Consider the following 27,693-nt stretch of genomic DNA (forward strand, 5'->3'; position numbering starts at 1 on the left):
AATGAATTTGGAATTCCTCTTAAAATTGTATGGTCTGTAACATTTCATAAAGTGGTTTCTAAGTATCTTGCAAAAAGTGAATGGCTAAATCTTCACCTCAACCAAAATTACACCATCCCTTTAAGCGTGTAATCAAAGAATTCCATCAGTGACCACAATATCATTCCATAGGTTGCCGACGGCGACCGTCATCGCTCACTCCCCTCATCCGCAATCATGGAGGGGAAGACTGTCGCTGCGTTCAGCACCACCCCGTGGGCCACACGGTAGAGGCGTGGGAAGCTCGGGTCAAGGGGGTTGGCCTCCTCAAGTAAGTCAAGTACTGCTCCACCAACAACCTAGATTAAAAAAATGAAAAAACAACAATAACAAATAAATTTAGATAATGATAAAAGAGAGACACTGAGATTAACCTGTTGTGGACAGGCTGATTTTGCTACAACACCCATTTCCCATAGACGCTTGCCCGAGTGTACTCGGGACTCATCCTCAACGGGTGAATAGCTAAGAATTATTACATGGGCAGTGATTAATTCTCACACAAAAGAAAATAGGTTTGAAAAGAAATTTATTCCTTCCTTCACTTCTTTTTTTTGGGGGGGGGGGGCAATACCAAAAAATAAGACACTCTCATCTTGTTCATCATATTATCATACATGCAGAGACACCACATGGTTGAGCATCATGTGACATATAGGTTAAACACGTGCAGGATTTTCTATATCAATCTCCTTCACCATGGATAGAAGGAGTATAATGCCACAGCCTAAAGATCCTCACTGAGACTACTCGTAAATCCTGATTTGCCAGGGAAAAAGGAAAAGGAAATGGCCCTGCTATTAAAAAATGAAACCAAAAACAAACAAAACATGAAAACAACAACAAAAGGCATACAGGATGTCTGACATATTTATAAACATGTGTTAACACTGCATACACATTCACATACGCATACGCACACACACACACACACAAGCACATAAAACATGAAAGCGGATGTATGGAAGCCATGTGGTAAAATACAATACAGCAGCATTGATTGTAGTAGCAGAGTACACTGTTATCACTATAATTAGAGTTAACCATTTCAATTTCTTTCAACCAAAACTACTGTGTTACAAACAGATAAAGCAAAAAAGGAAAAAAAAAAACAACTTAAAGGACTGAAAAAAGCTTCTGGATTAGACCCCATACAAAAGTGCCTTCAGTTATTTCATACACACTCACCTGAAACACTGTCAAATCAGTTATATTCTAGACACACACTACATGTACGAACAAACACACAGATGCACACACATACACATTGATATAACATTACAAGGAATCTTTTCACTGGCATAGATGGGGGGGGGGGGAGAGAATTGATATATACCCCTGCTATTTTGATTAGGGGATCTGTATTATCCTTCGGTTGCTTTTTGGGTTAAATGAAACAAATAAAACATATCAATACACATAACTACATATTAGCCTAATTCCATTTTAATCATTATTACCATTTAATGTTATCTCTACTGTTATCGATACCATCATAACCATTATCACTGCTCCTTCTATAATTATTATCGTCATCATCATCATCATCATTACCACATGATAATCATAAAACTCATCTAAGCACCAGCTTGCCAAGAGTTAGTGCAAATGGGCATAGTTTACTGAAATGCCTTCCAAAACAGTGGAAGAAGCAATGGGCGGAAAAAAAGTTAAACATTTCCAGGTAAATGGGGAAACCCACTACCCTTTCCTCCATTTCCTAGCAGATGATTCCTGTGATCGGCCTTCAACATTATAAAATGAAATAAGGTGGCAAATTTTGTCTGCAGGAAAACCGCAAGGAATCCGGTCTTCACGGTTACAGGGTTTTGCAAACAGATGACAGCAAAGACAAATTTTCATGCTAATTCTTTCCCAGAAATGCACACTCACAGCTCGGAAGCCAGCTTCTTGACTAAAACCAGGAGTTGTTTGGCCATCTCAAAGATCAACGAAAACCTTAGTAACAGCAAGCACACGTGTGTCTCAAGAAAGTAATTCAGGTAAAATCGCAACCTGTACAGGCATTCAGAAAAGCACCTCCTATGAATTTATTTTTCAGACTGATTGAAATAAAGGTTATGATAGTGTGATGCAACAGCAACATACGCATGACAAAGTATTATTATGTCTTAGCCAATAACTTGTCTTAAAACTTTCAAAACTTAAATAAATCATGAAAATCACTGATTTTTTTTCAGCACTTTTTAATCACTACTTCCAGGTAAAGGGGGAAACCCACTACCCATTCTTACACTTCCTAGCACATGACTGTGAATGGCTTCATTTTGTACTATAAGTCTTTGGGAAGTGGACCAAAGGGGAGGATGTGGTGCTTTTGCACTTCGGGGGGGGGGGGGGGGGGGAGGTTTTGCATATTTTCAATCGAAAAGTAAGAAAAATGAACATTCAAGGCAATGTGATAACCAATGTGGTATTTGTCACATCTTTTCCTCGTCTGCATCATACAGTGTAACTCAGTCTACAGAAATGAAAAGATGGTGGGGGGGGGGGGGGCGGGAGAGGTGATGCGCTGATGCGCCCTTCTATGACAAAGGCCCTTGCTTACTTAGTGTTAGTTTCAAGATTACAAGACAAGTAACAATAGAGAAAGTAATTAGAACAACAACAGTAAGACTTATGTATTTACTCCATCCCTGTTGCATACGTCTCTTGATAAACACTTAACGACACCGTCCCATAAGAGGCAGAAGAAAATTGTATTTAGGGATCAGACGTATGGAAATAAAGACGAAGTGACCATGACGAAGATGTCAAGAAGGATAATGACTATGATAATGATGATGATATTAGATGATGATGATGATGATGATGATAATAATAATGATAATAATAATATTATTATTATTATTATCATTATTACTATTATTATTATTATTATTATTATCATTATTATTATTATCATTATTATTATTATTATTATTATTATTATTATTATTATTATTATTATCATTATTATTATTATCATTATTATTATTATTATTATTATTATTATTATTATTATTATTATTATAGTAATAATAATCACAATAACAATAATGATGACAAGAATGATAATCACAAACACGATATAAAGAATGTGACTAATAAGATAAATATATATTTTCCCTGAAACTGGGGGTGGGGGATGATTATACATGTCATCAAACCACCTTGTGAGCTAGGGGGGATGCATACCCCCCTCAACCACTGTCTATGCCCCTGCCTGTTTACACTGTGAAATGAATACATTTTCACTGCCAATTCTGCACAGCAATTCTGAGAGACCCTAATCTTTAAATCCACTTTCCTGGGTTTTTTTTTTTTCCATGAAACTGCACCTCCTACATGTGACTCTCTCTTATGTTAAGCCCTGTTTGAATGGGTTAGGATGATTGAATCTGAACAAGCCATGTATCATTTCAAAACTCGGAACTTACTCATTTAAACCATGGAGAAAATCAAAAATTCATTTCGGCACACTCTTTGTGGGTTTTGCGCTGATCGGTCACACGTACCCCAACTGCAGAGAGTTTGTTTACCTTTTGTAGTCTCCTTTCAAGCTGTACTTGTTGTACCTGGTGCAGGAGTCTGGCCCAGTCTTGCAGGTCCCTCAGCGAGGAATACTGAAGAATGTTACCACCGGACAGGCAAAGAAGATCCTGGCTGTCAAGACTATCTACATTAACGGCAGTATGAGTAACAATAAAATCATTTACACACAATCACACAATATACATCTAAGATATGCACAGACAAACAGACAGACAGAGAGATAAATAGATAGATTGAGAAAAAGACAGACAGACAGACAGACAGACAAAAGATAGATAGATAGATAGATAGATAGATGGATAGATAGATAGATAGATAGATAGATAGATAGATAGATAGATAGATAGATAGATAGATGTAAAAGATGTTAATTTGTCGCATGAAATTTTCGCAAATTGGAGCCAATGGCTTTTTTCGCAGCATGAAATTTAACTGCCACTGGCATTCAATGCACACAGTGTAAACAAGAACTTTTGCAAGAGTTTTAATTTTGGCAATCTTATCTATCTACAAATCAACATGCATGAAAGCATTTCCTGTTTTACAGTAGACAGATAGATAAATAGATAAAGACATAAATATCATTATTTCAACATAAACATGGATTAATCTTTTCTTCATTCATTTCAAATTGACTTTGTCACATCTGCTTGATATTTTTTTTCTTTTCCACTTGGCTATATACAGATATGGATGCTTGTCTTGGCTGTTCAAAGTGAAATCCACTCCAGGTCTTTACGCTGACTCTGTTAGAGCAAATGGAACAAACTAAAACAGTGACAGTTTGATTGCAGACGAGCAGAAAATGTGGACCTTACAGAACTTCAGTTTCACGTGTCTTCCCAAAACAGCTATACTGCTATGCACATTCACGTAGTTCTGCAAATTTGGTGAGCTGATGATGTCATGGCCTCACACATCTCCCTTTAACTTGTAACCAAATTTGTCCACCATATCATTTCCAGTTTGACTTTGCCGGGAAAATCTGGTGAGAAGGTCACCTGCCAAACTCCACCTATGCATAGTTTTCCCTCATTTCAGCACATGGCAAATTTTGACTGGAACAGCAGCAGTAAGCGGCAAAAAATTAAATCTCACATTGTTCTCTTTTAAATGATTCTTTCTTCCTCCTCGCGTGATCAAAATCGTCTCACAGTCCTACTGAACATTCCCCATCCTTTGACCAGAAATTGCAATTTCCTTTGGGGGAAAAAATCATTACTTCCTGTTAATCTCCCATACATGTTGAGCAAAATCATGCCCTACATGTATGACCATTAAAGACATACTATACCATTTGCAGAATGAAAAACAAAAACAAAAACAAAAACAACCAGCATTTATGCTTCAAAGTATTTTTCAAATGTAAGGATAGAAACAACCAATGTAAGGATTTGAACCAGTATAGTCGACGTTAAGTATTGTTAAATATGTACAAAATGTGAACAATAGTTATAACTAGAAATGTCACTACAGCGACTGGTTATACCCCCGCCAAACAACATTTCATAAGCTTTGGTCAAAAAACTGAGGAAGTAGTTAAATCCGCAAGATCTTTCCTTGATCTTCTGCCATTAATATGCCGTTACCATGGCAACGTACTTTCGGGTAGTGTCGAAAAATGCGTCTTGCACATCTACAACCAAAGGCACACATCTGTACCAAGTTTCATGGAAATTGGGCAAAAACTGAGGAAGTAGTTTGCAACACAAAATTTTCCATCATTTTGGCTCATAATATGTGAGCTGTTACCATGGCAACATACTTTTTGTCACTGTCAAGAAATGTGTCATGCTGACCTATATCCTAAGACAAACATTCAATATGAATTCCATGAGAATTGGAAGAACACTGATGAAGCAGTTTTGCCATGAAGCATTTTGCCCTATATTTTACCATGGTAACGGCATGTTATTGGTAAAATATAGGGCAAAATGCTTCATGGCAAAACTGCTTCATCAGTGTTCTTCCAATTCTCATGGAATTCATACTGAATGTTTGTCTTAGGATATAGGTCAGCATGACACATTTCTTGACAGTGACAAAAAGTATGTTGCCATGATCTTCTGCCATTAATATGCCGTTACCATGGCAACGTACTTTCGGGTACTGTCGAAAAATGCGTCTTGCACATCTACAATCAAAGGCACACATCTGTACCAAGTTTCATGGAAATTGGGCAAAAACTGAGGAAGTAGTTTGCAACACAAAATTTTCCATCATTTTGGCTCATAATATGTGAGCTGTTACCATGGCAACATACTTTTTGTCACTGTCAAGAAATGTGTCATGCTGACCTATATCCTAAGACAAACATTCAATATGAATTCCATGAGAATTGGAAGAACACTGATGAAGCAGTTTTGCCATGAAGCATTTTGCCCTATATTTTACCAATAACATGCCGTTACCATGGCAACGCACTTTTTGCAACTGCGAAAATATGTGTCTTGCACATTAACATATTCAGATGAACATCTGTACCTAATTTCATAAAAATTGATCAAAAACTGTGGGAGGAGTTCGCGACGCAAGATTTGTACCCATTTTTGCCCATAATATGCCGTTACCATGGAAACGTACTTTTGGGTACTGTCAAAAAATACGTCTTGCACATCTACAACCCAAGGCACACATCTGTGCCAAGTTTTATGGGAATCGGTTGAAAACTGAGGAAGTAGTTCGCGACGCAAGATTTGCAACGGACCGACCGACCGCCCGACCGTCCGCTGATTCCTATATACCCCCTTCAAACTTCGTTTGGCGGGGGTATAAAAAAACAAACAAAAACAACCAGCATTTATGCTTCAAAATAGTTTTCAAATGTGAGTTAAGGATAGAAACAACCAATGTAAAAATTTGAACCAGTATAATGGACGCTAAGTATTGTTAAATATACAAAATGTGAACTATAGTTATGATAAAAATGTTTCCAGACTAAACCGTCTACAGTAACGGTTTAATAAGAAAAATAGTGATATCCCCTTATATTCTCCAAATAGGCTTTGTTGCAAAAATTTGATATGGTAGGATGTTCTGTGATACAACTGACCTACACAAATGTATCAAAAGTGATATCTTGAACATTTTTTAAATCACTGCTCCCAAAGGCAAACAAGACCTTTCATATTTTGACACTCCTGCAGGCTACGTACTGCATAATATCAGAATTGGATGGGACCATTTAAAGTGATCTATTCAAGGAATGTTTCATAGATCATCTTTCTGAATCAAAAACACCATCGCCTACCTGAATTTTATCAATTTCTTTCCGGGTCATTACAAATTCTTCTTCTTCTTCTTCTTCTTCCAGGTAGAGTGCAGCTTCAAGTTTTGAAGATTATCGCACTGTGAAATGTGTGTGAGTGTGTGGACCCCCACATACATCTAAGGCAGGATATTGTAGCTTTTGTGCAAGTGTGTATATACAACGTGTAAGTAAAAATTTGTGTCCTCTGGAGACAAAACTATTTCTTCTTCCCACTCAAGACAAGCCGGAAGGCGTCGAGAGAAGAAGAAGAAGCTGGGTCCTCTTGGAGGCTGTTCCAGTCCTTACAGGTCCTTGGGAAGAAGGAAGAAGCATATGCCTGATTGCTACATTGGATCGTCTGCAGTCGAGAGCCGTGTCCTCTAGTGGCTGATGTCCGTTCGCTGAGGTAGGACTGCCAAGCGATGTCAACAAGGTTAAAGCGGATGCGATACATCATAGCCAGGCGGCTGTGAAGGCGTCTGTCCTGTAAGGAATGCCACTGCAGGTTGTTAAGCATGGCTGTCACACTGGACGTTTGGTTGAAGTCATCTGTCACATAGCGGGCGCACCTTCGCTGGACCATTTCGATCTTGTTGATGTTCCGCTGAGTGTGTGGGTCCCATGCTGTTGCAGCATATTCCACCACTGGTCGGACATATGTGAAGTAAGTGGCCTGCTTGATGTGACGGCTACAGTGTTTGAAGTTACGACATAAGAAGCCAGTAACAGAGTTAGCCTTCTTCACTGTGGTATCAACGTGAGAGTTGAAGTTAAGCTTGCAGTCGATGTGGAGGCCAAGGTATTTTGTGGAACTCACCACTTCGAGATCATGCCCATGGATGTTATACTGGCCAGTAACTTGCTTCCTCTTGTTGGTCACGCGAAGGATCTGGCATTTAGAAGGGTGAAATTCCATCTTCCATTTGCTCTCCCATTCCTGTAGCCGGTCTAAGTCTTCCTGAAGATTGGTACAATCTTGGGCTGACCTAATGCGCCTGTAGAGCAGGCAGTCATCAGCGAAAAGGCGTGTTGTCGAGTGCTCAACGCTATCTTCGTTGATGTAGATCAAGAAAAGGAGTGGGCCTAGGGCACTGCCTTGCGGTACTCCAGATGTAACCTTGATCTCCTGACTGATCTGGCCCTCAAGTACGACTTGTAGGGTACGGTCGCTCAGGAAGCTTTTGACCCATCTGAGAGTAGTGCCGCGTATACCATAGTAGTCTGCTTTGTGTAGAAGTCGCCGGTGAGAGACTTTGTCGAATGCTTTCGCAAAGTCCAACAGTATGCAATCTATCTGTTCCTTGTCATTGAGCCCTTTTGCAAGGTCATTGATGGTGAGGATGAGCTGGGTTTCATAGGATCTTCGCTTTCTGAAGCCGTGTTGTGCGTCTGACAAGATGTTGTGTTCAATGAGGTGATGGATGACAGCACAATGCACCACATGCTCGCATAATTTGGACAGGATTGCAGTGAGTGAGATTGGCCGATAGTTCGCCTGGTAGGCGAGGTGGTTAGGCTATCATGTCAAATGCCTTTTTTAGAAAAATCTAATCTATAAACCTATATCTGTAACTCTCTATATATTCTTTATCTATAAATTCATAAAAGAGAAGAAATAACTTCTTTTGTATCAGCTTACTACAGGGTTAAAACATCTCAGCAAAAACAACATCTAGGAGGAATCTATCTATTAAAATGACCTCTGCAATGCACACACATATTGACTTGTGTTGGTTTAAAATATCCTGATTATCTCTTATGTGGTCAAAAGAATAACTAGATACATGCCATGTATCTTCTAATGATTTTTCTGCTTTTTTTTTTTTTCTCCAGATTACTTGGATACGCCCACACAAAACCTTCAAAACCAAGGTCACACAATGACATCATCTGTCAATCACTACTAAAGTTTTGATATGACTGATAAAAGACACTGGAATGTGTCTTTATCTAGACTGAGCATAACTGGCATACAATGTACTTTATTAAAGGAGACCTCTGTATGATTTTCAGATTTTTACATTTGAATAACTATAAATTAGTTACTGTAAAAGTGGAATTTTTGCGGTGTTGAAATTTTCTTACATCTCGCGCAAACCGAAACTAGCGCGAAAATAAAAGCACACAAATATTTTTGTTTGCTATATGATCAAGCAGTTGATATCTTGATTTCACGGCATTAAAAACACACGAAACTGTTCTTACCCCGCTGAGCGTGAAAAATTAGTTGTGCAAAAATATCCACTTTTACAGTGCGCTGAGTACAGAGTGTCAGGATTTATGATGATTAGGATGAAGTATAAGACTGTTTTCAAAATCTATAACAAATTGCAATGAACAAGAATGACGACATGGCAGCCTTACCATAAGAATGCATGAGTTGGAGCAAGGCAGCATGCACATACATACTCAGGTGAACTTGCAAGCAAGCAGTGTTGTAATGGAAATACACTGCTACATTTCTGAAATATGTGAGCCTCCTATGTCATCATCATTGTTCAGTGTAATTTGTTTAAGGTTTTTCAAAGCATTGTTTCTCTACTCAAGGACCACAATAAATTCCACAAATCTACACATGGAGCTGTCGATTTATGTACTACATGATGTGAAATTATGAAAATCATTTGGAATGCCCCTTTTAATCACATGAATAACACAGAGACATGCAAGTTATACTCAGTTTAAGGGAAAGTGCATTTCACTGCATTTACTAATTATATAAGTACTTTGGTAATTGTCAGATCATGCTATTGACATAATCTTACTTTGAGATTGTTTTTTTTTTTTGGTTGTTTTTTAGTGGGCATATCCAAGTGATCTGAAAAAAAAAATCTGTTAAAAGTTGTATAAAATATATAGCCCATACTTAATCTATTCTTTTGGCCATTTAAGCGATGACTAGGTTATTATAAATCAGCACAAGTCAACATGCTTTTGCATTGCATAACACCTTTAAAGGTACAGTTTACCACTGGGAGCAGTGATTTTAAAAATGTTTGAGTTATCACATTTGATGCATATATGTGTATGTCAGTTGTATCACAAAACGTCCTACCATGTAAAAAATTTGCAATAAAGCCTAAAATACAAGGAGATATCACCATTTTTCTCACTAAACCAGATGGTTTAGTCTAGAAACACTTTTATTATAACTATTGTTCACATTTTGTATATTTGACAATACTTGACACAGATTATACTGATTCCAATTTTTACATTGGTTGTTTCTATTGTAAACTCACCATTTAGAACTATCTTAAAGCACTAAAGCTGAGTTTTTGTTTCATCTGCAAAATGGTAGATAATACCTTGAAAATAAACATGGACTTTCTGGGGGGAAAGTCACACTGCTCCAGAAGGACAAGCCAACAGAAGAATTGCAAGGGAGGAAATGACACTACCACTTCGCCTTCCTTGAAACATACTGCGGTAACTAACATCAATATGTCATGACATCTATGTGAAGCTTTCAAAGCTACCACTTATTTTACTCTTCATCCATTTCTTTCTTTCTGTGTGTGTGTTTGTGTGTGTGTGTGGTTGTGTGAAATTCTAACTTTTTTCTTCCGAGTTGTTTACTTAAAACATAGAGTGAAGCTTTTCCTCTCCATATGACGTATTTCCTAACTTCTTGACTTGCGAGTCTTATATGTCTAAGAAATAGTCATCTAGGAAAAAAAATACTGTGATGCCTGTGATTCACCTCTCACACATGGATGAAATGAAAGGACAAGCCAACAGAAGAATTGCAAGGGAGGAAATGACACCACCACTTCGCCTTCTTTGAAACATGCTGCAGTAACCGACATCAATATGTCATGACAACTATGTGAAGCTTTAAAAGCTACCACTTATTGTACTCTTCATCCATTTCTTTCTTTCTCTGTGTGTGTGTGTGTGTGTGTGTGTGTGTGTGAAATTCTAACTTTTTTTTTTTCAATGAACTGTTTACTTAAAACATAGAGTGAAGCTTTTCTTCTCCATATGACGTATTTCCTAACTGCATGACTTGCGAGTCTTATCCCTATGTCCAAGAAATAGTCATCTAGGAAAAAGAATACTGTAATGCCTGTGATTCATCTCTCAGACATGGATGAAATTTCATCCAAAAAGGAGAAAAAAAAAAATAGTCAGGAAAGTGTAGTCACAATGACAATGACAATGACATAAAGCAATGCTGCTCACTGCACTAATCCGACGGTCCAGACTGGTAAAAATCACTGTTAGACCAGTAACTTTAATTTTCAGAATTGGATCAGTAAAAAAGGGAAAAGCTGGGTACCTACTTACCTGGTAAGAATGGGTTAGTGTGCAGCCCTGCAGAAAGGGTGGGTCTACCTACATATCCATGACAATATGAGATTGGCTCATCCCAGGCCCATATCTGGGATTTTTAAGGGAGGGTTCAGAATTTAAAAAAAAAGTTGATCTTTTTAAAATAGTTCAAATTCTTTGCCACTTCTGGGTTTAATCAGCTGACAAGCAAAAAAAAAAAAGAAAAAAAAAAGAAAAAAAAAAGAAAAGAGAATTTAAGAAAAGGCTCCCCCAAGCAATTTTTTCATTTCTCCTGCCACTTCCAGGTTTCATCAGCTGACAAGCAAAAAAAGGTAAAAAAAAAAAGAGAAGAAAAAACAAAAAAGCTCCCTCATGCAATTTTTTCCATTTCTCTTTTTTCATGTATGTTTTTTTTCTTTTTGCTGCTTGCAAACAGGAAGTTCAGCGGAACCCCCTGAACCCCCTAATTATGGGCCTGCATCCACACACACTTTCAGGGTCACTTCAATTGGTCATAGCTGCTTTCAATTGATGACTGAGTATCATTTAAAGGGATGATTATAGTTTTGGTTGAGAGAGGGATTTCTGGTTTTAACTTTTTGTGAGATTATTAGAACCTACTTATATGAAATATTAAAAGAGGATATGATTCTAAGAGGAATTAATGGTTTATACCCCCCTGATGATTATTTGAAATGGCTGAGATATCCAAAAACAAAGCAAAACAAAATGGTCCTAAGAAAAGGTGAGATCCATGTTTTATTAGGCACATTTTGTTTTGCTCTGTACTAGAATATCTCACCCATTTCAAAACTGATTTTCATAAAACAAATTTTTAATTCCTATTAGAATCATATGCTCTTTGATATGTCATACACTCAGCAAAAAAAAAAAAGTAAACACTTTTTCCAGAAGATTTTGATAAAAATCAACGTGTCATATACCATATCAAAGATTATTTGATTGGCTATCAACCTGGTAGGTTTATACAAAGGGAAATTTTATGCATGAGTGAACACATTCCTTTTTGTCCGCCAAGACAGAAAAGTAAAAATTGCAGAATTGGACGTATTGAAATTCATTTGCAAATGTCCTCCAAGATAGCAATGATAATAAAAGACTAATTTAACGCAGTGAGAGGTATGAATGAAACAGCGGAAATAAGCTTCCGTTCCCTTGTTCAAGTACTGTCCTCGTGTCCGAAGGGTGCTGTGGCGGATCCTAAGGGTGCTATGGCGGGAGCGGATTGTTCCAGTCAGCTGGTGTGTGGCAGAAGGGGTATATATCCCAAAGGAGAGGGATGCCAAAGGCATTGGCCAGTTTAGACCGATTTCGCTTCTCAACGTGGATGGTAAGATCCTCTTTAGTGTCTTAGCAAGGCGGTTGTCAGGATTTGTCATGAAGAACAAGTTTGTGGACACCTCTATACAGAAGGCAGGGATACCAGGTTTCCCTGGGTGCACGGAGCATGTCCAGATGATTTGGGAGTCAATCCAGAGGTGCAAACGTGAGAAGGAGGATGTAGATGTCATCTGGTTGGATCTTGCAAATGCATATGGATCAGTTCCTCACAGGTATCTCAGCTTTGCTCTTGAGTTTTTCTGGGTCCCTAGGGTGATCCGGGAGATGGTGCAGAGCTACTACAGCCAGTTCAGGATGAGATTCACGACCCAGACTTACACAACAGAATGGCAAGCGCTAAAAATTGGCATCCCCATGGGGTGTCCAGACTTGCCGCTGCTGTTTGTCCTTGGGATGGAAGTGTTAACCCGGTGTGTGGCCCCGAGAATTGAAGGGTTGATGCTGGCTGCAGATGTGGTTGTGCCGTCGATTAGGGCTTTCATTGATGATCTCACAATCGTGTCTGGCAACGAGACCCAGGTCAAAGATGGCCTCCATAGGTTAGAGGAGTTGGTGGCCTGGACACGGATGAAGTTCAAGGCCAAGAAGAGCCGCTCAGTGTCAGTGCGGAAGGGGAAGGTGGTCGCAAGGAGATTTCAGATTGGGGGAGAAGATATCCCTCAGGTCACTGAGCAGGGAGTAAAGAGCCTTGGGCGGTGGTATGAGGGCAAGTTGAATGACAGGCACCGAGGAGTTCAGATCTATGAGAAAGTGGTGGAGTGGTTGAAGAGGGTGGACAGGACACTCATCCCTGGGAATGCGAAGGTGTGGTGCTGCCAGTTTGGCTTGCTACCACGGATCATGTGGCAACTGCAGGTGTACGAGGTGGCAATGTCCAGGGTTGAGAGGATGCAGCAGAAGATGAACTCGTACTACCGGAAGTGGTTAGGCGTTCCAAGAATGCTTACAGATGTGGCATTCTTTTGCAGATCAGGCAGGTTGCAATTGCCTATGACGTCAGTGGTGGAGGAGTTTAAAGCTGGCAAGGTTAGGCTAGTGATGATGATGAGGGAGTCAAAGGGCCAGGTAATAGCAGGAGTTAGGCCACCGATCCGCACAGGGAGGAAGTGGAGGGCGGAGGAGGCTGCGGACGAGGCAGTGGCAATGGCAAAGTGGAAGGAGATGCAGGGTGCGGTTCAGGTGGGTCGGAAAGGGGTCGGGTTTCATCAGGGTGTCAGATGGTACAGCAAGCAAGGCAGGAAGGGTAGGAGGGAGTTGGTGGTGGAGGCGGTTAAGGAGAAGGAGGAGGAGTACCGCTTTGCCAAGGCTGTACAGCAGGGAGTGCAGGGAGCATGGACCCGATGGGAAGGGGTGGAGCAGAGGAAGGTGTCATGGAATGACCTTTGGTCAATGTCCTCTGGAGCTGTGCGCTTCATGATCAGTTCCACCTTTGATGTTTTGCCGTCTCCAGTAAATCTCCAGAGATGGGGCATTGTGGAGGATGGTGGATGCAGGGTTTGCAACAAGGCGAAGGGCTCACTAGAGCACTCTTTGTCAGCATGTGGAGGTCTATTACAGGCCTATACATGGAGGCATAACCAGGTGTTGAAGGAGATGGCGGAGGTGGCGAGGGTGGCAGTGGAGGCAAGGAAGAAGAATGGGCCTCCTAGGGTGAGGGGAATCAGGTTTGTGAAGGAGGGTGTGAGATGCAGTGTGAGAAGGAAGGGTCAGAGGGATGATGGTGGGGGAATCTTAGCAGCGGGGGATGATTGGGAGGTGCGGGTGGATGAGGGAAACCGTACAGTGCCAGAGGAGGTGGTAGTAACTGCCCTTCGGCCGGACATGGTGCTGGTGGCTAGGTCTGTGCACAGGTTAGCAATGGTGGAGCTGACTGTGCCATGGGAGACAAGGATGGATGAGGCAAGGGAAAGAAAGCTGGATAGGTATGCTGAGTTGAGGGAGGAGTGTGAGAAAAGGGGGTGGAGAGCGGAGGTGCATACTGTGGAGGTGGGGTGCAGGGGATATGCTGGTCGATCGGTAAGGAGGTGGGTCAGAGGGATGGGAATAGGTGGTAGGGACGGACGGGGAAAGGTGGATCAGGAGAATTTGTGGGGCAGCGGAGACAGGATCTGCACGGATAGTAGGGAAGGCTTGGGGGGGTGGTGGGAATAGGGGGGTGTAGAGAGAGTGTTTCGGGAGTGAGGAGAGGTGATTGATGCCAAGCTTTTTCTTTTCTGTCTTGTTTTGTGATGTTGTGTTTTGTTTTGTTTTGTTTTTTCTTTGAAATGCCATGGGGGTGCTGTCAAGGGGATCCCAACGCAGCACCGGCCAGCCAGGGGGAGGTGTACAGCACTTAAATGGCTGAAACACTGGTGATCCCTGGTGTGCTGCTGACGACCCATGGCATTTGCGGAGTTAACATCTTTCCGTTTATTATCCAGACTAATTTAACGCAGTGAGAGGTATGAATGAAACAGCGGAAATAAGTTTCCGTTCCCTTGTTTCCCTTTATGTTCAAAACAAAAACATAGTGGGGAAACTGAAGGTGGAACATAAGCATTTTCCATCAATTCAAACTTTAAATGACATAGGGAGTAGCCGTAAAGATGATGAAATCAAAAGAATTTCTTCATTTTACCTTTTAATTCAGGAATTTAAGAATACATGAGACAAATTCAAAAATCAAATATTATTTCAAATTTTCTTAATTTGGAATAACATGTCAAATTTAACTTTCTTTGTTATCATAATTCTTTTCTCTTATGTCTTTTGACTGCTGATTTGACAGAAGATTCTTCATTTTCCTTCATTATTTTTTGTCTTTCTTTATTTTTGGAGGGTTACAGAGAGATTATAGCGATCATAGGTTGATTTTTGCAAATTGATTTTCATGTCTTTTGTGTTAAAATCGACGAGCAAATACGCTTGAATAACAACTTGTCCATTTTGCAATTTTTACTTTTGTGCCTTGGAAGAGAAAAACAAATGTGTTAATCTTTTCATTGACCTACTAGGTTAATAGCTAATTAAATTACCTTTAACATGGTATGTAACACACCATTTTTAGCCAGATATTCTATGAGAGAGATGAACTTGAAAAAGTGTTTACTTTCTTTTTTTGCTGAGTGTATATTATGTGGTTTCTAATCATATCGCAAAATGTTCAAACCTGAACCCCTCTCTCAACCAAAACTATATCATTCCTTTAAACATGGTAAGTGTAACAATATCCACTGCCACACAATGGAAGTGTATCCTTGGGGTCATTAAACTATAGCAGCTGAGATCATACCATGATTGACCTGCATACAAAAGTAATAAAAAAGTTACAAATTGTGGCCAGTGAGTAGAGTGGACACAAGTCGGCAGCCTAAATATGACCTTTGACCCGATGAAAGTTGGCACATTGAGGGCAGCATTATCAAAATTCTAGGAGTCTTGATTTGACCATCATACAAATGAGTACAAAATTTAAACAATAATTGTTACAAAATACTACCCGCATGGTGTACACAAGACATAAATCAAAATAATATGACCTTTCAACTCTATAAAAGGCAGAACTCTGGGAGCAGCATTACCAGCAATAATAGGGGTCGAATTTCCATCATGGTGCTGGTCCATATGAGTTTGGGGAGGAAAAAAGGCATCAAGAAATGTGGATGGTAGAGCACACACAAAAAATATATATATGACATGGTTGTGGCCTGTGATCCAAAGTATAAAGTATGGAACATTGGGGGCAGCATAACCAAAACTGTACAGGCCAAGTTTGACAGTGATACACCACTGTACAAAACTTGAACAAAATCTGTTGAGAAATGTGACCAGTAGAGTGCACACAAGGAGATCCTTAAAAAAAAAAAAAAACTAGAAATGTCGCTACGGCGACTGATGCCTCCGCCATAATGCATGATTCTCCCAATAGGTGTATAGTACAATGTCTTGACAATGTGTGATGACAGTTTCACATAACTGGCAAAATATCGAAATAACAGGTTTGTCAGAAATATCTTGAATGTTCACTTTCCACGAACTGGGTTTGCTATAATTGTCTATTAAAGAGTGCAGGTACACATATTTGGGGAATTGAAAATTTTTACTTGACTTCTGACCGACCTTATTATAAGTTTATGCATTGAGTTTAATTTTCAAGGTATGAAAAAAGAGTGTAATTACAGTACAAAATATTTTTTTTTTCATTTAAACCTGACCTTTGACCCTTAACCTTTGACCTTTGACCTTCTGGCTAGACATTTCCAAGGAATCTCCATCAAGTAATACATGTACATATATCAAACACTTTTAAAACTAATAATGCAATCATTGCATATACTAGTATACATTGTCACAAATGTACACACAAGTAGTTATGTACATGTATCAAGGCTGTATGCATGGTTGTTTAATGTGTATGTACACAGGGTGACCAGATTAATGGAGAACATTCTATATGATATAGATATACTAGTAGTACATACAGGCTGACCAGATCAGTGGAGAATTTTCTACATGGTATACAATGTAGCTACAGTACATGTATGCATGTGACAGGAAATACATTATAGCTCATTCAATCTAGAATGATTTCACCCATTCCAGAAAATTCTAGGAAGTGCTGGCTGAGTGAGGCACTGCCCTTGTAGCCCAATGTGATTGGTAGTTAATTTTGGCAATGATGTTATGCACATATTAGGCAGTGAGTCATCCAGGATTCCTGGAATTTGGACTTGCTAGTATGTTCAGGTATGTAGCCCCAGGTTGGAGAAAATTACAGAATGTACTAGAAAGGGGTGAATGAATATATAAGCCGGAGAAATTCTGAGGTAGGCAGAGTACCCAACACCTCTGCTCTGAGAGTTACGTCACTTCTGGCTCTGAAGCGACTTGTTATAGTCAGTCCTGTGTTACCTGCTGACCTGCTATACAAACTGTGTTTGTGGAGATAAGGCCTGGGAGACATTTTGCCTGCAGAGAATTAATTTGCCTACATTGGAGATAGACTCCATATTTTAGTGTCAACGGACATTATTACGGCAAAGCTGTGACGGGCTGGATTCCTTGCTGGACATTATAAAGTGAATCATTATTCAACGCCGCAACTGGACGTGGTCGTCATAACGTTTGGATTCTACACGTTTTGCTGTGGACATCTATCGTGGATTTTACCCCGGATTTATACTGTGGATTAATGCAACCTGTGCCTTTGGAGTTACGTCGGAGGAATCATTCATCGGTGCGTCAAGGATCATTCATCGGTGCATCGACCATCGTATCTGAACATTTTCAAAGGACTACGTGATAACATAATATGTAAGTGATTCTATTACCGATTTGTAATTGTTTCTATTGATCATGATTGGACTGATGTGAAAACCGATTACGAGTCTGTACCCACAATATCACTGTTAATAAACCGCCTGAACATTAGTTGATGGTTTCTTTTGTGCGATCATTCTCAGAGTGATTTTGGTCGTAACAAAATTGGGGGCTTGTGTCCGAGAAGTGAATTTAAAGCCAAAACTTAGAATTTGGAATGTTCCGGAATCCAGAGTATTGGTACAGAAAAAATACCAGTTGAGTTGATTGTTCAATTGTACATTGTGTGTAATACATGTGACAATGTCAATCAGTACAATGGATGTTCAGGCATTTGTTCAGAGGACAGATTTGTCCCTCAAAGATTTGCAAAGGTTACGCAAATGTGATTTGACTGCTATTGCACAGCATTTAAATGTTGATGTTCCACAAGGTGTAAGAAAGGCAGAAATCCTTGACGTAGTAGCTGGTCACATGGAGCTCAAAGAAGAAATTGACACTTCAGATCAAGCTCAAATTTCAGATCAAACAAGGCTTGAGCTTGCTAAATTGGAAATCAAGGAGAGAGAAAGAGCAAGAGAACTAGAATTGGAGAAAGAGAAGATGAGATTGGAAATGGAAATGAAGGAAAGGGAAAAACAAAGAGAAATGGAAAGAGAGAGGGACAGAGAACAAAGAGAAGTGGAAAGGGAAATTGAAATGAAGAAAATTGAAGTGGAGCAACAACTGAAATTGCGTGAGATGGAATTGACTCATGCACAAACTGTTGGAAATCGTGAAAGGGCTCCCTCTGAATTTGATTTGGCCAAGAACATTCGATTGGTGCCAAAGTTTGAAGAAAACAGAGTTGATGCATATTTTGTGTCATTTGAGAAGGTGGCTAACAGTTTGAAATGGCCACAGGAATTTTGGCCCATGCTCCTTCAAAGTGTGTTTGTCGGCAAAGCTGCCGATGTGTACTCATCTCTCTCTGAAGAGCAATCACGTGACTATGCTACAGTCAAGAAGGCAGTGTTGAATGCTTATGAGTTGGTGCCAGAGGCATACAGACACAAGTTCAGAAATTCGTACCGCAAACCAGGCCAGACACATGTTGAGTTTGCTCGTGAAAAAGAAATGATGTTTGATAGGTGGTACAGGTCCCTGAAAGTGGATCAGGATTTTGATAACCTACGTGAGGTTGTTCTCTTGGAAGAATTCAAAAAGAGTGTTGCTTTCAGTGTGAGGTCGCATTTGGATGATCACAAAGTGACAAGTTTGCATAAAGCAGCCTTGATGGCTGATGAGTATGAGCTGACCCACAGAAATGACAACAGACCACCTTTCAGGAATTTCTCTGGAAATAAGAGAGACAAAACTCAGTCGAGCAATCCAAAGAATGCTGGTTCTGAAAAAGGCACGAGTTCTGAAACTTCATCGGCACCAAAGCCTCAATCTGACAAAGGGTCCAGTACAAGTGCAAATGTCATCAAATGTTTTCACTGTAACAAGACAGGGCACGTAAAGTCACAGTGTTGGAAGTTGCAAAACAAAACAAAGAAGGACATGGGATTTGTCATGTCAAAAAGTGTCCTACCCGAAAACAGTGTCCCGTTCAGTGAAACACAGGCCATTGAAAGTCGATCTCCCAAATTCAAAGATAGGACTAAGCAGGTGGATGAGAGCTATCGTAGCTTTTTGTTTGATGGTGAGGTGACCCCATGTACTTCTGGTGAGGCAGGTAAACCAGTAGTTATCCTGCGGGATACGGGGGCCTCTCAGTCGTTGATGGTGGATGGTGGTATGACTTTTCCACCAGATAGTGCAGTGAATGCAAAAGTCTTGATTCAAACTGTTGATGGCAGTTATATGTCAGTACCACTGTATAGAGTGGATTTGAAGTGCGACCTAGTTTCTGGTCCTGTGACTGTTGGAGTTGTTCCTGAGTTGCCCATGGCAGGCATTGACTTCTTGTTGGGGAATGACTTGGCTGGGGATAAGGTGGTTGTGTCTCCAGTTGTTTCGGATAAACCAGTGGTGGTTGCTGAAACTGAGCAGTTGCAGGAGGAGTTTCCGGGGATTTTCCCAGATTGTGTTGTGACTAGGTCTCAGGCTCGTAGAGCTGTTCAAGATGATGCGGATTCTGTTGATGTGGAGGAGAATTCCGGTGTTTGGTTGGCAGAAACCTTTTTCAAGGATTTGAATGATGGGGTTGCTGTATTAGGCTCCGAGGCTAACAGTGATGGGCTGTTTAGCAAGTCTTCCTTGGTTGAAGCACAGCAGGCAGACTCTGAGTTGAAAGGCTTGTCTCAGACGGCGTGTTCTGAGGCTGAGGCTGAAAAGGTCCCTGAGTGCTATTATGTCAAAGATGGCATTTTGATGAGGAAGTGGAGACCTCCCCATAGGCCAGCCGATGAGGATTGGACGGTGGTCCGTCAAGTTGTTGTCCCTCCCTGTTACCGCGGTGAGATCTTGAGGATTGCTCACGAGTTACCTGTTGGCGGCCATTTAGGCGTCAGAAAGACAAAGGATCGGATCATGAGGCATTTTTATTGGCCAGGGTTGAATGTGGATGTGGCTGAGTTTTGCAAGACTTGTCACACATGTCAGGTGGCTGGTAAACCACAGCATTCAGTGAAGCCGGCGCCATTGATTCCGATACCTGCGTTTGATGAACCATTCAGTCGGGTTCTAGTTGACTGTGTTGGACCTTTGCCTAGGACTAGGTCGGGTCATAAGTACCTCTTGACAATCATGGATATGTCTACACGGTTTCCAGAGGCTATCCCATTGAGAAATATCACTGCCAAGACTGTGGTAGATGCGCTAGTGCAGTTTTTCACTAGGTATGGGTTGCCCAAGGAAGTGCAGTCTGACCAAGGGTCAAATTTCATGTCAGGCATATTTCAAGAGGTGATGTATCGTTTGGGTGTGAAGCAGCTGAAGTCGTCAGCTTATCATCCCCAATCCCAAGGTGCGTTGGAGCGCTACCACCAGACCCTAAAGACAATGATTAGGGCATTTTGTGAGGAGTATCCCGAGGATTGGGATAAGGGCATCCCTTTCCTCCTGTTTGCAACGAGGGACTCCCCAAATGAGTCGACGGGTTTCAGCCCATTTGAGTTGGTGTACGGTCATGAAGTTAGGGGCCCACTGAAGCTCATCAAAGAGAAATTCATGACTGAGGATGATGAGGTCCACCTACTTGACTATGTGTCAAAGTTTCGTGAAAGGCTTTCAAAGGCTTGTGAGGTAGCTAGGGAACACTTGAAAGTGTCACAAGACTCAATGAAGAGAAAGGCAGACAAAAATGCCAAAGCCCGAACCTTCAAACCAGGTGACAAAGTTCTTGTACTGCTGCCCATACAAGGTGAACCACTGAAAGCCAAGTTCAGTGGCCCATACTGTGTCAAAAAGAAACTCAATGATGTGAACTATGTGATCAGTACGCCAGACAGACGAAAAGATCAGAGGGTGTGTCATGTAAACATGCTGAAAGAGTACTATGAGAGAAAGGCTAGTCAGCCTGTAGGTGTAGCTCAGGTGGTAGAAGAGGAGGTAGATGAAGAGGGAGAAGCTCAAGATGAGAATGGAAGTGAGCCCTCTAGTGTCAGGTTGTCTAACTCAGAGATGTTAGGGAAAGTAGATGATGCACTGAACTACCTACCTGAAAATCAGAGGAAAGATGTGACTAGTCTGTTACATGAGTACAAAGAATTGTGTAAAGACAAACCAGGCTGCACCCCTCTGGCTGTACATGATGTTGATGTAGGAGACGCTGACCCTATCAAGCAAAACCCTTACAGACTAAACCCGAGCAAACTGCAAAAAGTAAGGGAAGAGGTTCAGTACATGCTAGACAATGACATAATAGAACCGAGTAAAAGCAGTTGGAGCTCCCCAATCGTCATGGTGCCCAAACCGGATGGGTCTCAAAGATTCTGTATAGATTACCGAAAGGTAAACGCCGTGACGAAAACAGATTCTTTTCCCATTCCCAGACTAGAAGACTGCATTGACAGGGTCGGAAATTCTGCATATGTCAGTAAAATAGACCTTCTAAAGGGATACTGGCAAGTGCCCTTGACCGACAAAGCCAGGGAGATTTCTGCCTTTGCTACACCAGATGGCTTGTTCCAATGCAAAGTAATGCCATTTGGCATGAAAAATGCTCCGGCCACCTTCCAACGGCTGACAAACCAAATCATTGCCGGACTTGACAACTGTGTAGTATACATTGATGACATCCTAGTGTATAGTGACACGTGGGAAGAGCACATTACACACTTGCGGCAACTCTTTGATCGACTCAGGGAGGCCGGATTGGTGATTAATCTGGCAAAGAGTGAATTTGCAAAGGCCAAAGTGGTGTATCTCGGGCATGTAGTCGGTCAGGGACAGGTATTGCCAAGAGAAGCCAAGGTAGAAGCTATACTAGGCTTTCCCATCCCCCAATCCAAGAAGGAGTTGCTCAGATTCCTGGGCATGGCTGGTTTCTACAGGAAATTTGTGCCAAATTTCAGCACTGTAGTCACCCCCCTAACAAACCTGCTGAAGGGTAAGGCAAAGTACACCTGGACTGATGAGTGTCAAAGGGCCTTCGAGAAACTAAAAGCAGTCCTTGCTAATGAGTCTGTTCTGGCAGCTCCTGACTTCCAAAAGCCATTTAAAGTGGCAATCGATGCTAGTGATGTAGGAGTGGGAGCGGTTTTGCTCCAAGAAGATGAAGAAGGCACTGAACGACCGGTTAGCTACTTTTCCAAAAAGTTGAACGCATACCAAAAGAAATACTCAACTATCGAGAAGGAGGCTCTCAGTCTCATCCTTGCCCTCCAGCAATATGAAGTGTACTTGACAAATAGCAAAGGGGAGATCACGGTCTATACTGACCACAACCCCTTGGTCTTTTTAGACCGGTTCAAAATGAAGAACAATAGACTGTTCAGATGGAGCATGATGACGCAGCCATATGCTCTCAAAATCAAACATGTGGCAGGCAAAAATAATGTCATTGCTGACGCTTTGTCAAGAGTGTAACATGAAGAGAGTATCAAAGGTGAAAAGTTTTCACCACATATCACTTACAGTGTACATTGTATGTGTTTAGCATATCCATTAATGTATGCAAAACAGTTTGACATGATTGTATAAGCTCCGAGAATCCAAGCAATATCAATGTAACTGGTATCCATGAAAAGAGAACATGGAATCAATGCAGCTTTTCAAAAGGCATGTGATAGTATGTGATTATGGTTGTTTGAGTTGGATTTTACCTCACATTCGTTGTAAATAACAATGAGAAATTGTGAAGGTAAAAGAAACCCTTGCTACGGCAAGGCTTTCTTTTTCCCATGGGGGATGGTGTCACAAATGTACACACAAGTAGTTATGTACATGTATCAAGGCTGTATGCATGGTTGTTTAATGTGTATGTACACAGGGTGACCAGATTAATGGAGAACATTCTATATGATATAGATATACTAGTAGTACATACAGGCTGACCAGATCAGTGGAGAATTTTCTACATGGTATACAATGTAGCTACAGTACATGTATGCATGTGACAGGAAATACATTATAGCTCATTCAATCTAGAATGATTTCACCCATTCCAGAAAATTCTAGGAAGTGCTGGCTGAGTGAGGCACTGCCCTTGTAGCCCAATGTGATTGGTAGTTAATTTTGGCAATGATGTTATGCACATATTAGGCAGTGAGTCATCCAGGATTCCTGGAATTTGGACTTGCTAGTATGTTCAGGTATGTAGCCCCAGGTTGGAGAAAATTACAGAATGTACTAGAAAGGGGTGAATGAATATATAAGCCGGAGAAATTCTGAGGTAGGCAGAGTACCCAACACCTCTGCTCTGAGAGTTACGTCACTTCTGGCTCTGAAGCGACTTGTTATAGTCAGTCCTGTGTTACCTGCTGACCTGCTATACAAACTGTGTTTGTGGAGATAAGGCCTGGGAGACATTTTGCCTGCAGAGAATTAATTTGCCTACATTGGAGATAGACTCCATATTTTAGTGTCAACGGACATTATTACGGCAAAGCTGTGACGGGCTGGATTCCTTGCTGGACATTATAAAGTGAATCATTATTCAACGCCGCAACTGGACGTGGTCGTCATAACGTTTGGATTCTACACGTTTTGCTGTGGACATCTATCGTGGATTTTACCCCGGATTTATACTGTGGATTAATGCAACCTGTGCCTTTGGAGTTACGTCGGAGGAATCATTCATCGGTGCGTCAAGGATCATTCATCGGTGCATCGACCATCGTATCTGAACATTTTCAAAGGACTACGTGATAACATAATATGTAAGTGATTCTATTACCGATTTGTAATTGTTTCTATTGATCATGATTGGACTGATGTGAAAACCGATTACGAGTCTGTACCCACAATATCACTGTTAATAAACCGCCTGAACATTAGTTGATGGTTTCTTTTGTGCGATCATTCTCAGAGTGATTTTGGTCGTAACAACATGTATGAGGAAAATACAGCAGTAACATTTTGAGGAGTTGACCTTGACCTTTGAACCCCTGACTATTGACCCATGACCCCTAAATTCCCTAGATAATCCCTGCCAGTCAGTACATGCATATGTACCATATTCCATGAAGATACATTGAACCATTTGGGAGAAAAGTGATATTGAAACATTTTCACCTAACCTTTGACCTTTTGACCTCTGACCTTATGACATGAAACTCTCTCTGGAGAATCCTTACGCAGTAGTACATGTCTACACTAAGTTTCAAGAAAATAACTGCTAGCATTGCATAGATATGGGGGAAATAGCAACATTTTTAGCATTTGACCTTGACCTTTTGACCTTTGACCTCTTGTCAATGTCACTAGAATCTACTCAACTAATTGTCCCATCATACATCATCCCTGGACCAAGTTTGGTGAAAGCTGCTTTATCCAGTTTTGAGTTATCACATAAACAGATAAATTTTAGGATTTGACCTTGATCTTTGACCTTTGACCTCTGTCCGATTTCACTGAAAAACTATTCAAGTAATTGTCCCATCATACATCATCCTCCAACAAAGTTTGGTGAAATTTGCTCCATACAGTCTTGAGTTATCGCGTAAACGGATACAATTTCATGATTTGACCTTGACCTTTGACCTTTGACCTTTAGCCGATTTCACCCAAAATCTTATCAAATCGTTGCCCCATCATACTTCATACTTGGACCAAGTTTGGTAAAATTCCAGTAAATATTACTCAAGTTATCGCGTAAACGAAAGCGGACGGACGTACGTACGGACGTACGTACGGACGTACGTACGGACGTACGTACGGACGGACGGACAACCCGAAAACATAATGCCTCCGGCACCACTTCGTGGCGGAGGCATAAAAATCAACTATTTTGTAAGGGTGCTACTACCAAAAGTTACAAGCACCTAAATTCTAAAAATAACGGATGTCCATTGTGCGTTTGAATTAAAAACCATTGAGAAATGCAGCCCACAGGCCACACAGAAAACACCAACCACAATAAGGCCCTTTATACATGACTACGTTTGACCCTGTGCATGGAAGAACACTGGGGGCAGCATCATTGAAAACCAACAGAGTGCCTATTAACTCTTCATGTGCCATGGTGGAAACCCCCTGTGTGCCACATTATTCTGAGACACCAACATAGTCATGCTTTGAGAAAACATTCTGTTTTTCAAAGCACATCAATATCACGTGGCGGCTGAACATAACACTGCTGAATGAAAAGTATCTTGAGATACACATAACAGGGATACAATAATATGTAAGACAATAGGTGAGCTTTTCCAGCTAGTACAATTGTTGTTCGAACAATTTTCGATGGCAGAAGTCACCATGAACTTGAAACAAAACTGAAGAGCTAAGTTCATCTTTGACCAGACAACCCACTATCAGTAATATCACAAATTGATACTAAAGTGACTATCCGAGTTCTAACTGAAGTATCGAAGCTGTGTCTTTTACGTGCGTGAGATGCAACTCCCTCGCACAATGGTCCTCCAGTCTTAGATGTCTTTATGCAAGAGACAGTGTTTTTACTCTTCCTGCAGGAGATGGTATGTTTATACACACCATAGCCTAGCTAGACTAAATGGGACTTGAACTTGAACCGTTTGTTAGCAGACATATGTGCCACTGTTTGAGCCAGAAATCCCTGCTCTGTCACTTTTCACATCATAATTTCCATTTAGCAATCGCCTTCCTCAGGTAAACATGCATTCTACGTGTGTGTGCGTGAAGGTCTGTGTTGAGAAAGGGGTAATGGCAGTACCTAGCAGGAACTACAGAATATTACACAACTCACCATCTACTGGCCAGATAAAAGGCGACATACAGGTGGATGATTTCTCTCCCATCTGAGAGGGTGCACCATCATACAAAACTGAGAGCTCATCTCCACCCTTTTCTGCTGAGGATTAATGAAGAAAAAGACACAGAAAGATTTCTCTCCTTGACATGCAGGTATGCCATATTTAAGAGAAGAACTATGAATTATTAATGCAAAGTTTCTACAGTCCAACCTCGATTACGCAGCCATCTGTTATCCAGACTTCTCTATCTTCTGGACATGTTCACACAGTGAAGATAAATCAAAAGTTATTTTAAACTCAATTAAAACTCCCACAACACTCACAAGATTTACCTATAATATTACCTACAGGAACATGTCATGAATTTGACAATAAAATGCTTCAATTTCTGGAAAAAAAGCAACAAGGCATTAAGTATGCTGGCATAGATTACACCACAGTTGTGGTGTACACTACCAATAGCTACCCCTGGGTTGGCAGCTATATGTACAAATATGTTAACATTCTTTTTCCCATATCTGGCCAAATCTCTGTGTCTCTGTATCTTAAACTGAATATATCCCTTTATTTCTTAATCTGTACTTTATACAACCTTAGCTATGCCACTGCTGTTTAGCCACCAATATCATCAACAGCTACACTCATTTGATGTGCAAATCAGATTAATGCTTAAACATTCAGATCTGTGGGATGCTCTTAAACAGTGCTAAGATAACCCATGGCATAACGGACAAAAGTGATACATTTGGAGAGATTCTGTTGGTGAATACCACTACTCTTCAACCATACACATGACATTTTTGAATTTACGACATAATCATCTTAAAAAGGCATGGGAAAATTGTGAGCAGGGCATACAAAGAGTTGCAACTTTGTGATGTAATAGAAATGTATTCGTCTTCACAGCTTCATTATAACACTATGAAAGAAAATGTAGCATACAGAACAATCCAATGAGAAAATTTTGTGGATCACCGCAGATGCAAATATCCTCAGTATCATCAATATCAATTCGTGTCAAACGACAATTGCTGGTAACTTTGTAACTATTTTGACACAGCACTTTAAACAGATGACCAATTGCATCCTTCACTGTTATTCCTTGTACCATACAGAAACTTACCTTCCCTCAGCTGCTGTAACTTGGCCCCTAAGTCTTTGGATCTCTCCTCTATAGCGCTTGCCATGGTGTGGAGATAGTACAAGTCTTCCCAGTGAGGAGACTCTGTCGAATAAGTCATTAAGAGATAAAGCATAAAAAGAAAGATGCCTTAGAGAGAAGAAAATTGAACAATGCAGCAAAAATGCATGTCTTTGAACATTTTGGGTAATTATAAGAAACCTGAAAATCTTTTCGTGAACAGAAAATGTAACAATGAAAGAGTGGAACACACTGCATAGAAGGGGATATTCTTTTCAAATAAGTTATATCAGCCCAGTTTCAACTTGCATCAAAAACAGAAGAGACAGAACTAATAAACCCCGCATTCATGCTGAGTCCCGTGTCAGAGGGTCAGGCAGGAAAGATCTTATCCTTCTACAACTGATTGTCCACACTACCACTTATTTTGACTGTCCATGAGCAGCAGGGGC

The 27,693-nt window shown here is 40.6% G+C and overlaps 1 protein-coding gene across 1 annotated transcript; it reads right to left on the reverse strand.

Annotated features, from left to right (window-relative positions):
* Positions 1-26,173, reverse strand: LOC140231627 (uncharacterized). Its single transcript, XM_072311778.1, has 3 exons — positions 26,094-26,173; positions 3,582-3,718; positions 1-338 (listed from the first exon to the last, which is right to left on the reverse strand). Exons 1-3 carry the CDS (start codon positions 26,143-26,145, stop codon positions 189-191), a joined length of 339 nt encoding a protein of 112 aa, XP_072167879.1. The 5' UTR covers positions 26,146-26,173; the 3' UTR covers positions 1-188.
* Positions 26,174-27,693: the final 1,520 nt, after the last annotated feature.

This window comes from Diadema setosum, chromosome 8, assembly GCF_964275005.1.
Source record: "Diadema setosum chromosome 8, eeDiaSeto1, whole genome shotgun sequence".
Classification (NCBI taxonomy): domain Eukaryota; kingdom Metazoa; phylum Echinodermata; class Echinoidea; order Diadematoida; family Diadematidae; genus Diadema; species Diadema setosum.

Excerpts from the sequence above, each read along its gene's own strand:
- LOC140231627 (XM_072311778.1), bottom strand. The coding sequence starts at position 26,145 with ATGGGAGAGAAATCATCCACCTGTATGTCGCCTTTTATCTGGCCAGTA. Across the intron at positions 3,719-26,093 it reads TTTTATCTGGCCAGTAGATG|ATAGTCTTGACAGCCAGGAT; the intron begins GTGAGTTGTGTA and ends CCGTTAATGTAG. Across the intron at positions 339-3,581 it reads TTGAAAGGAGACTACAAAAG|GTTGTTGGTGGAGCAGTACT; the intron begins GTAAACAAACTC and ends TTTTTAATCTAG.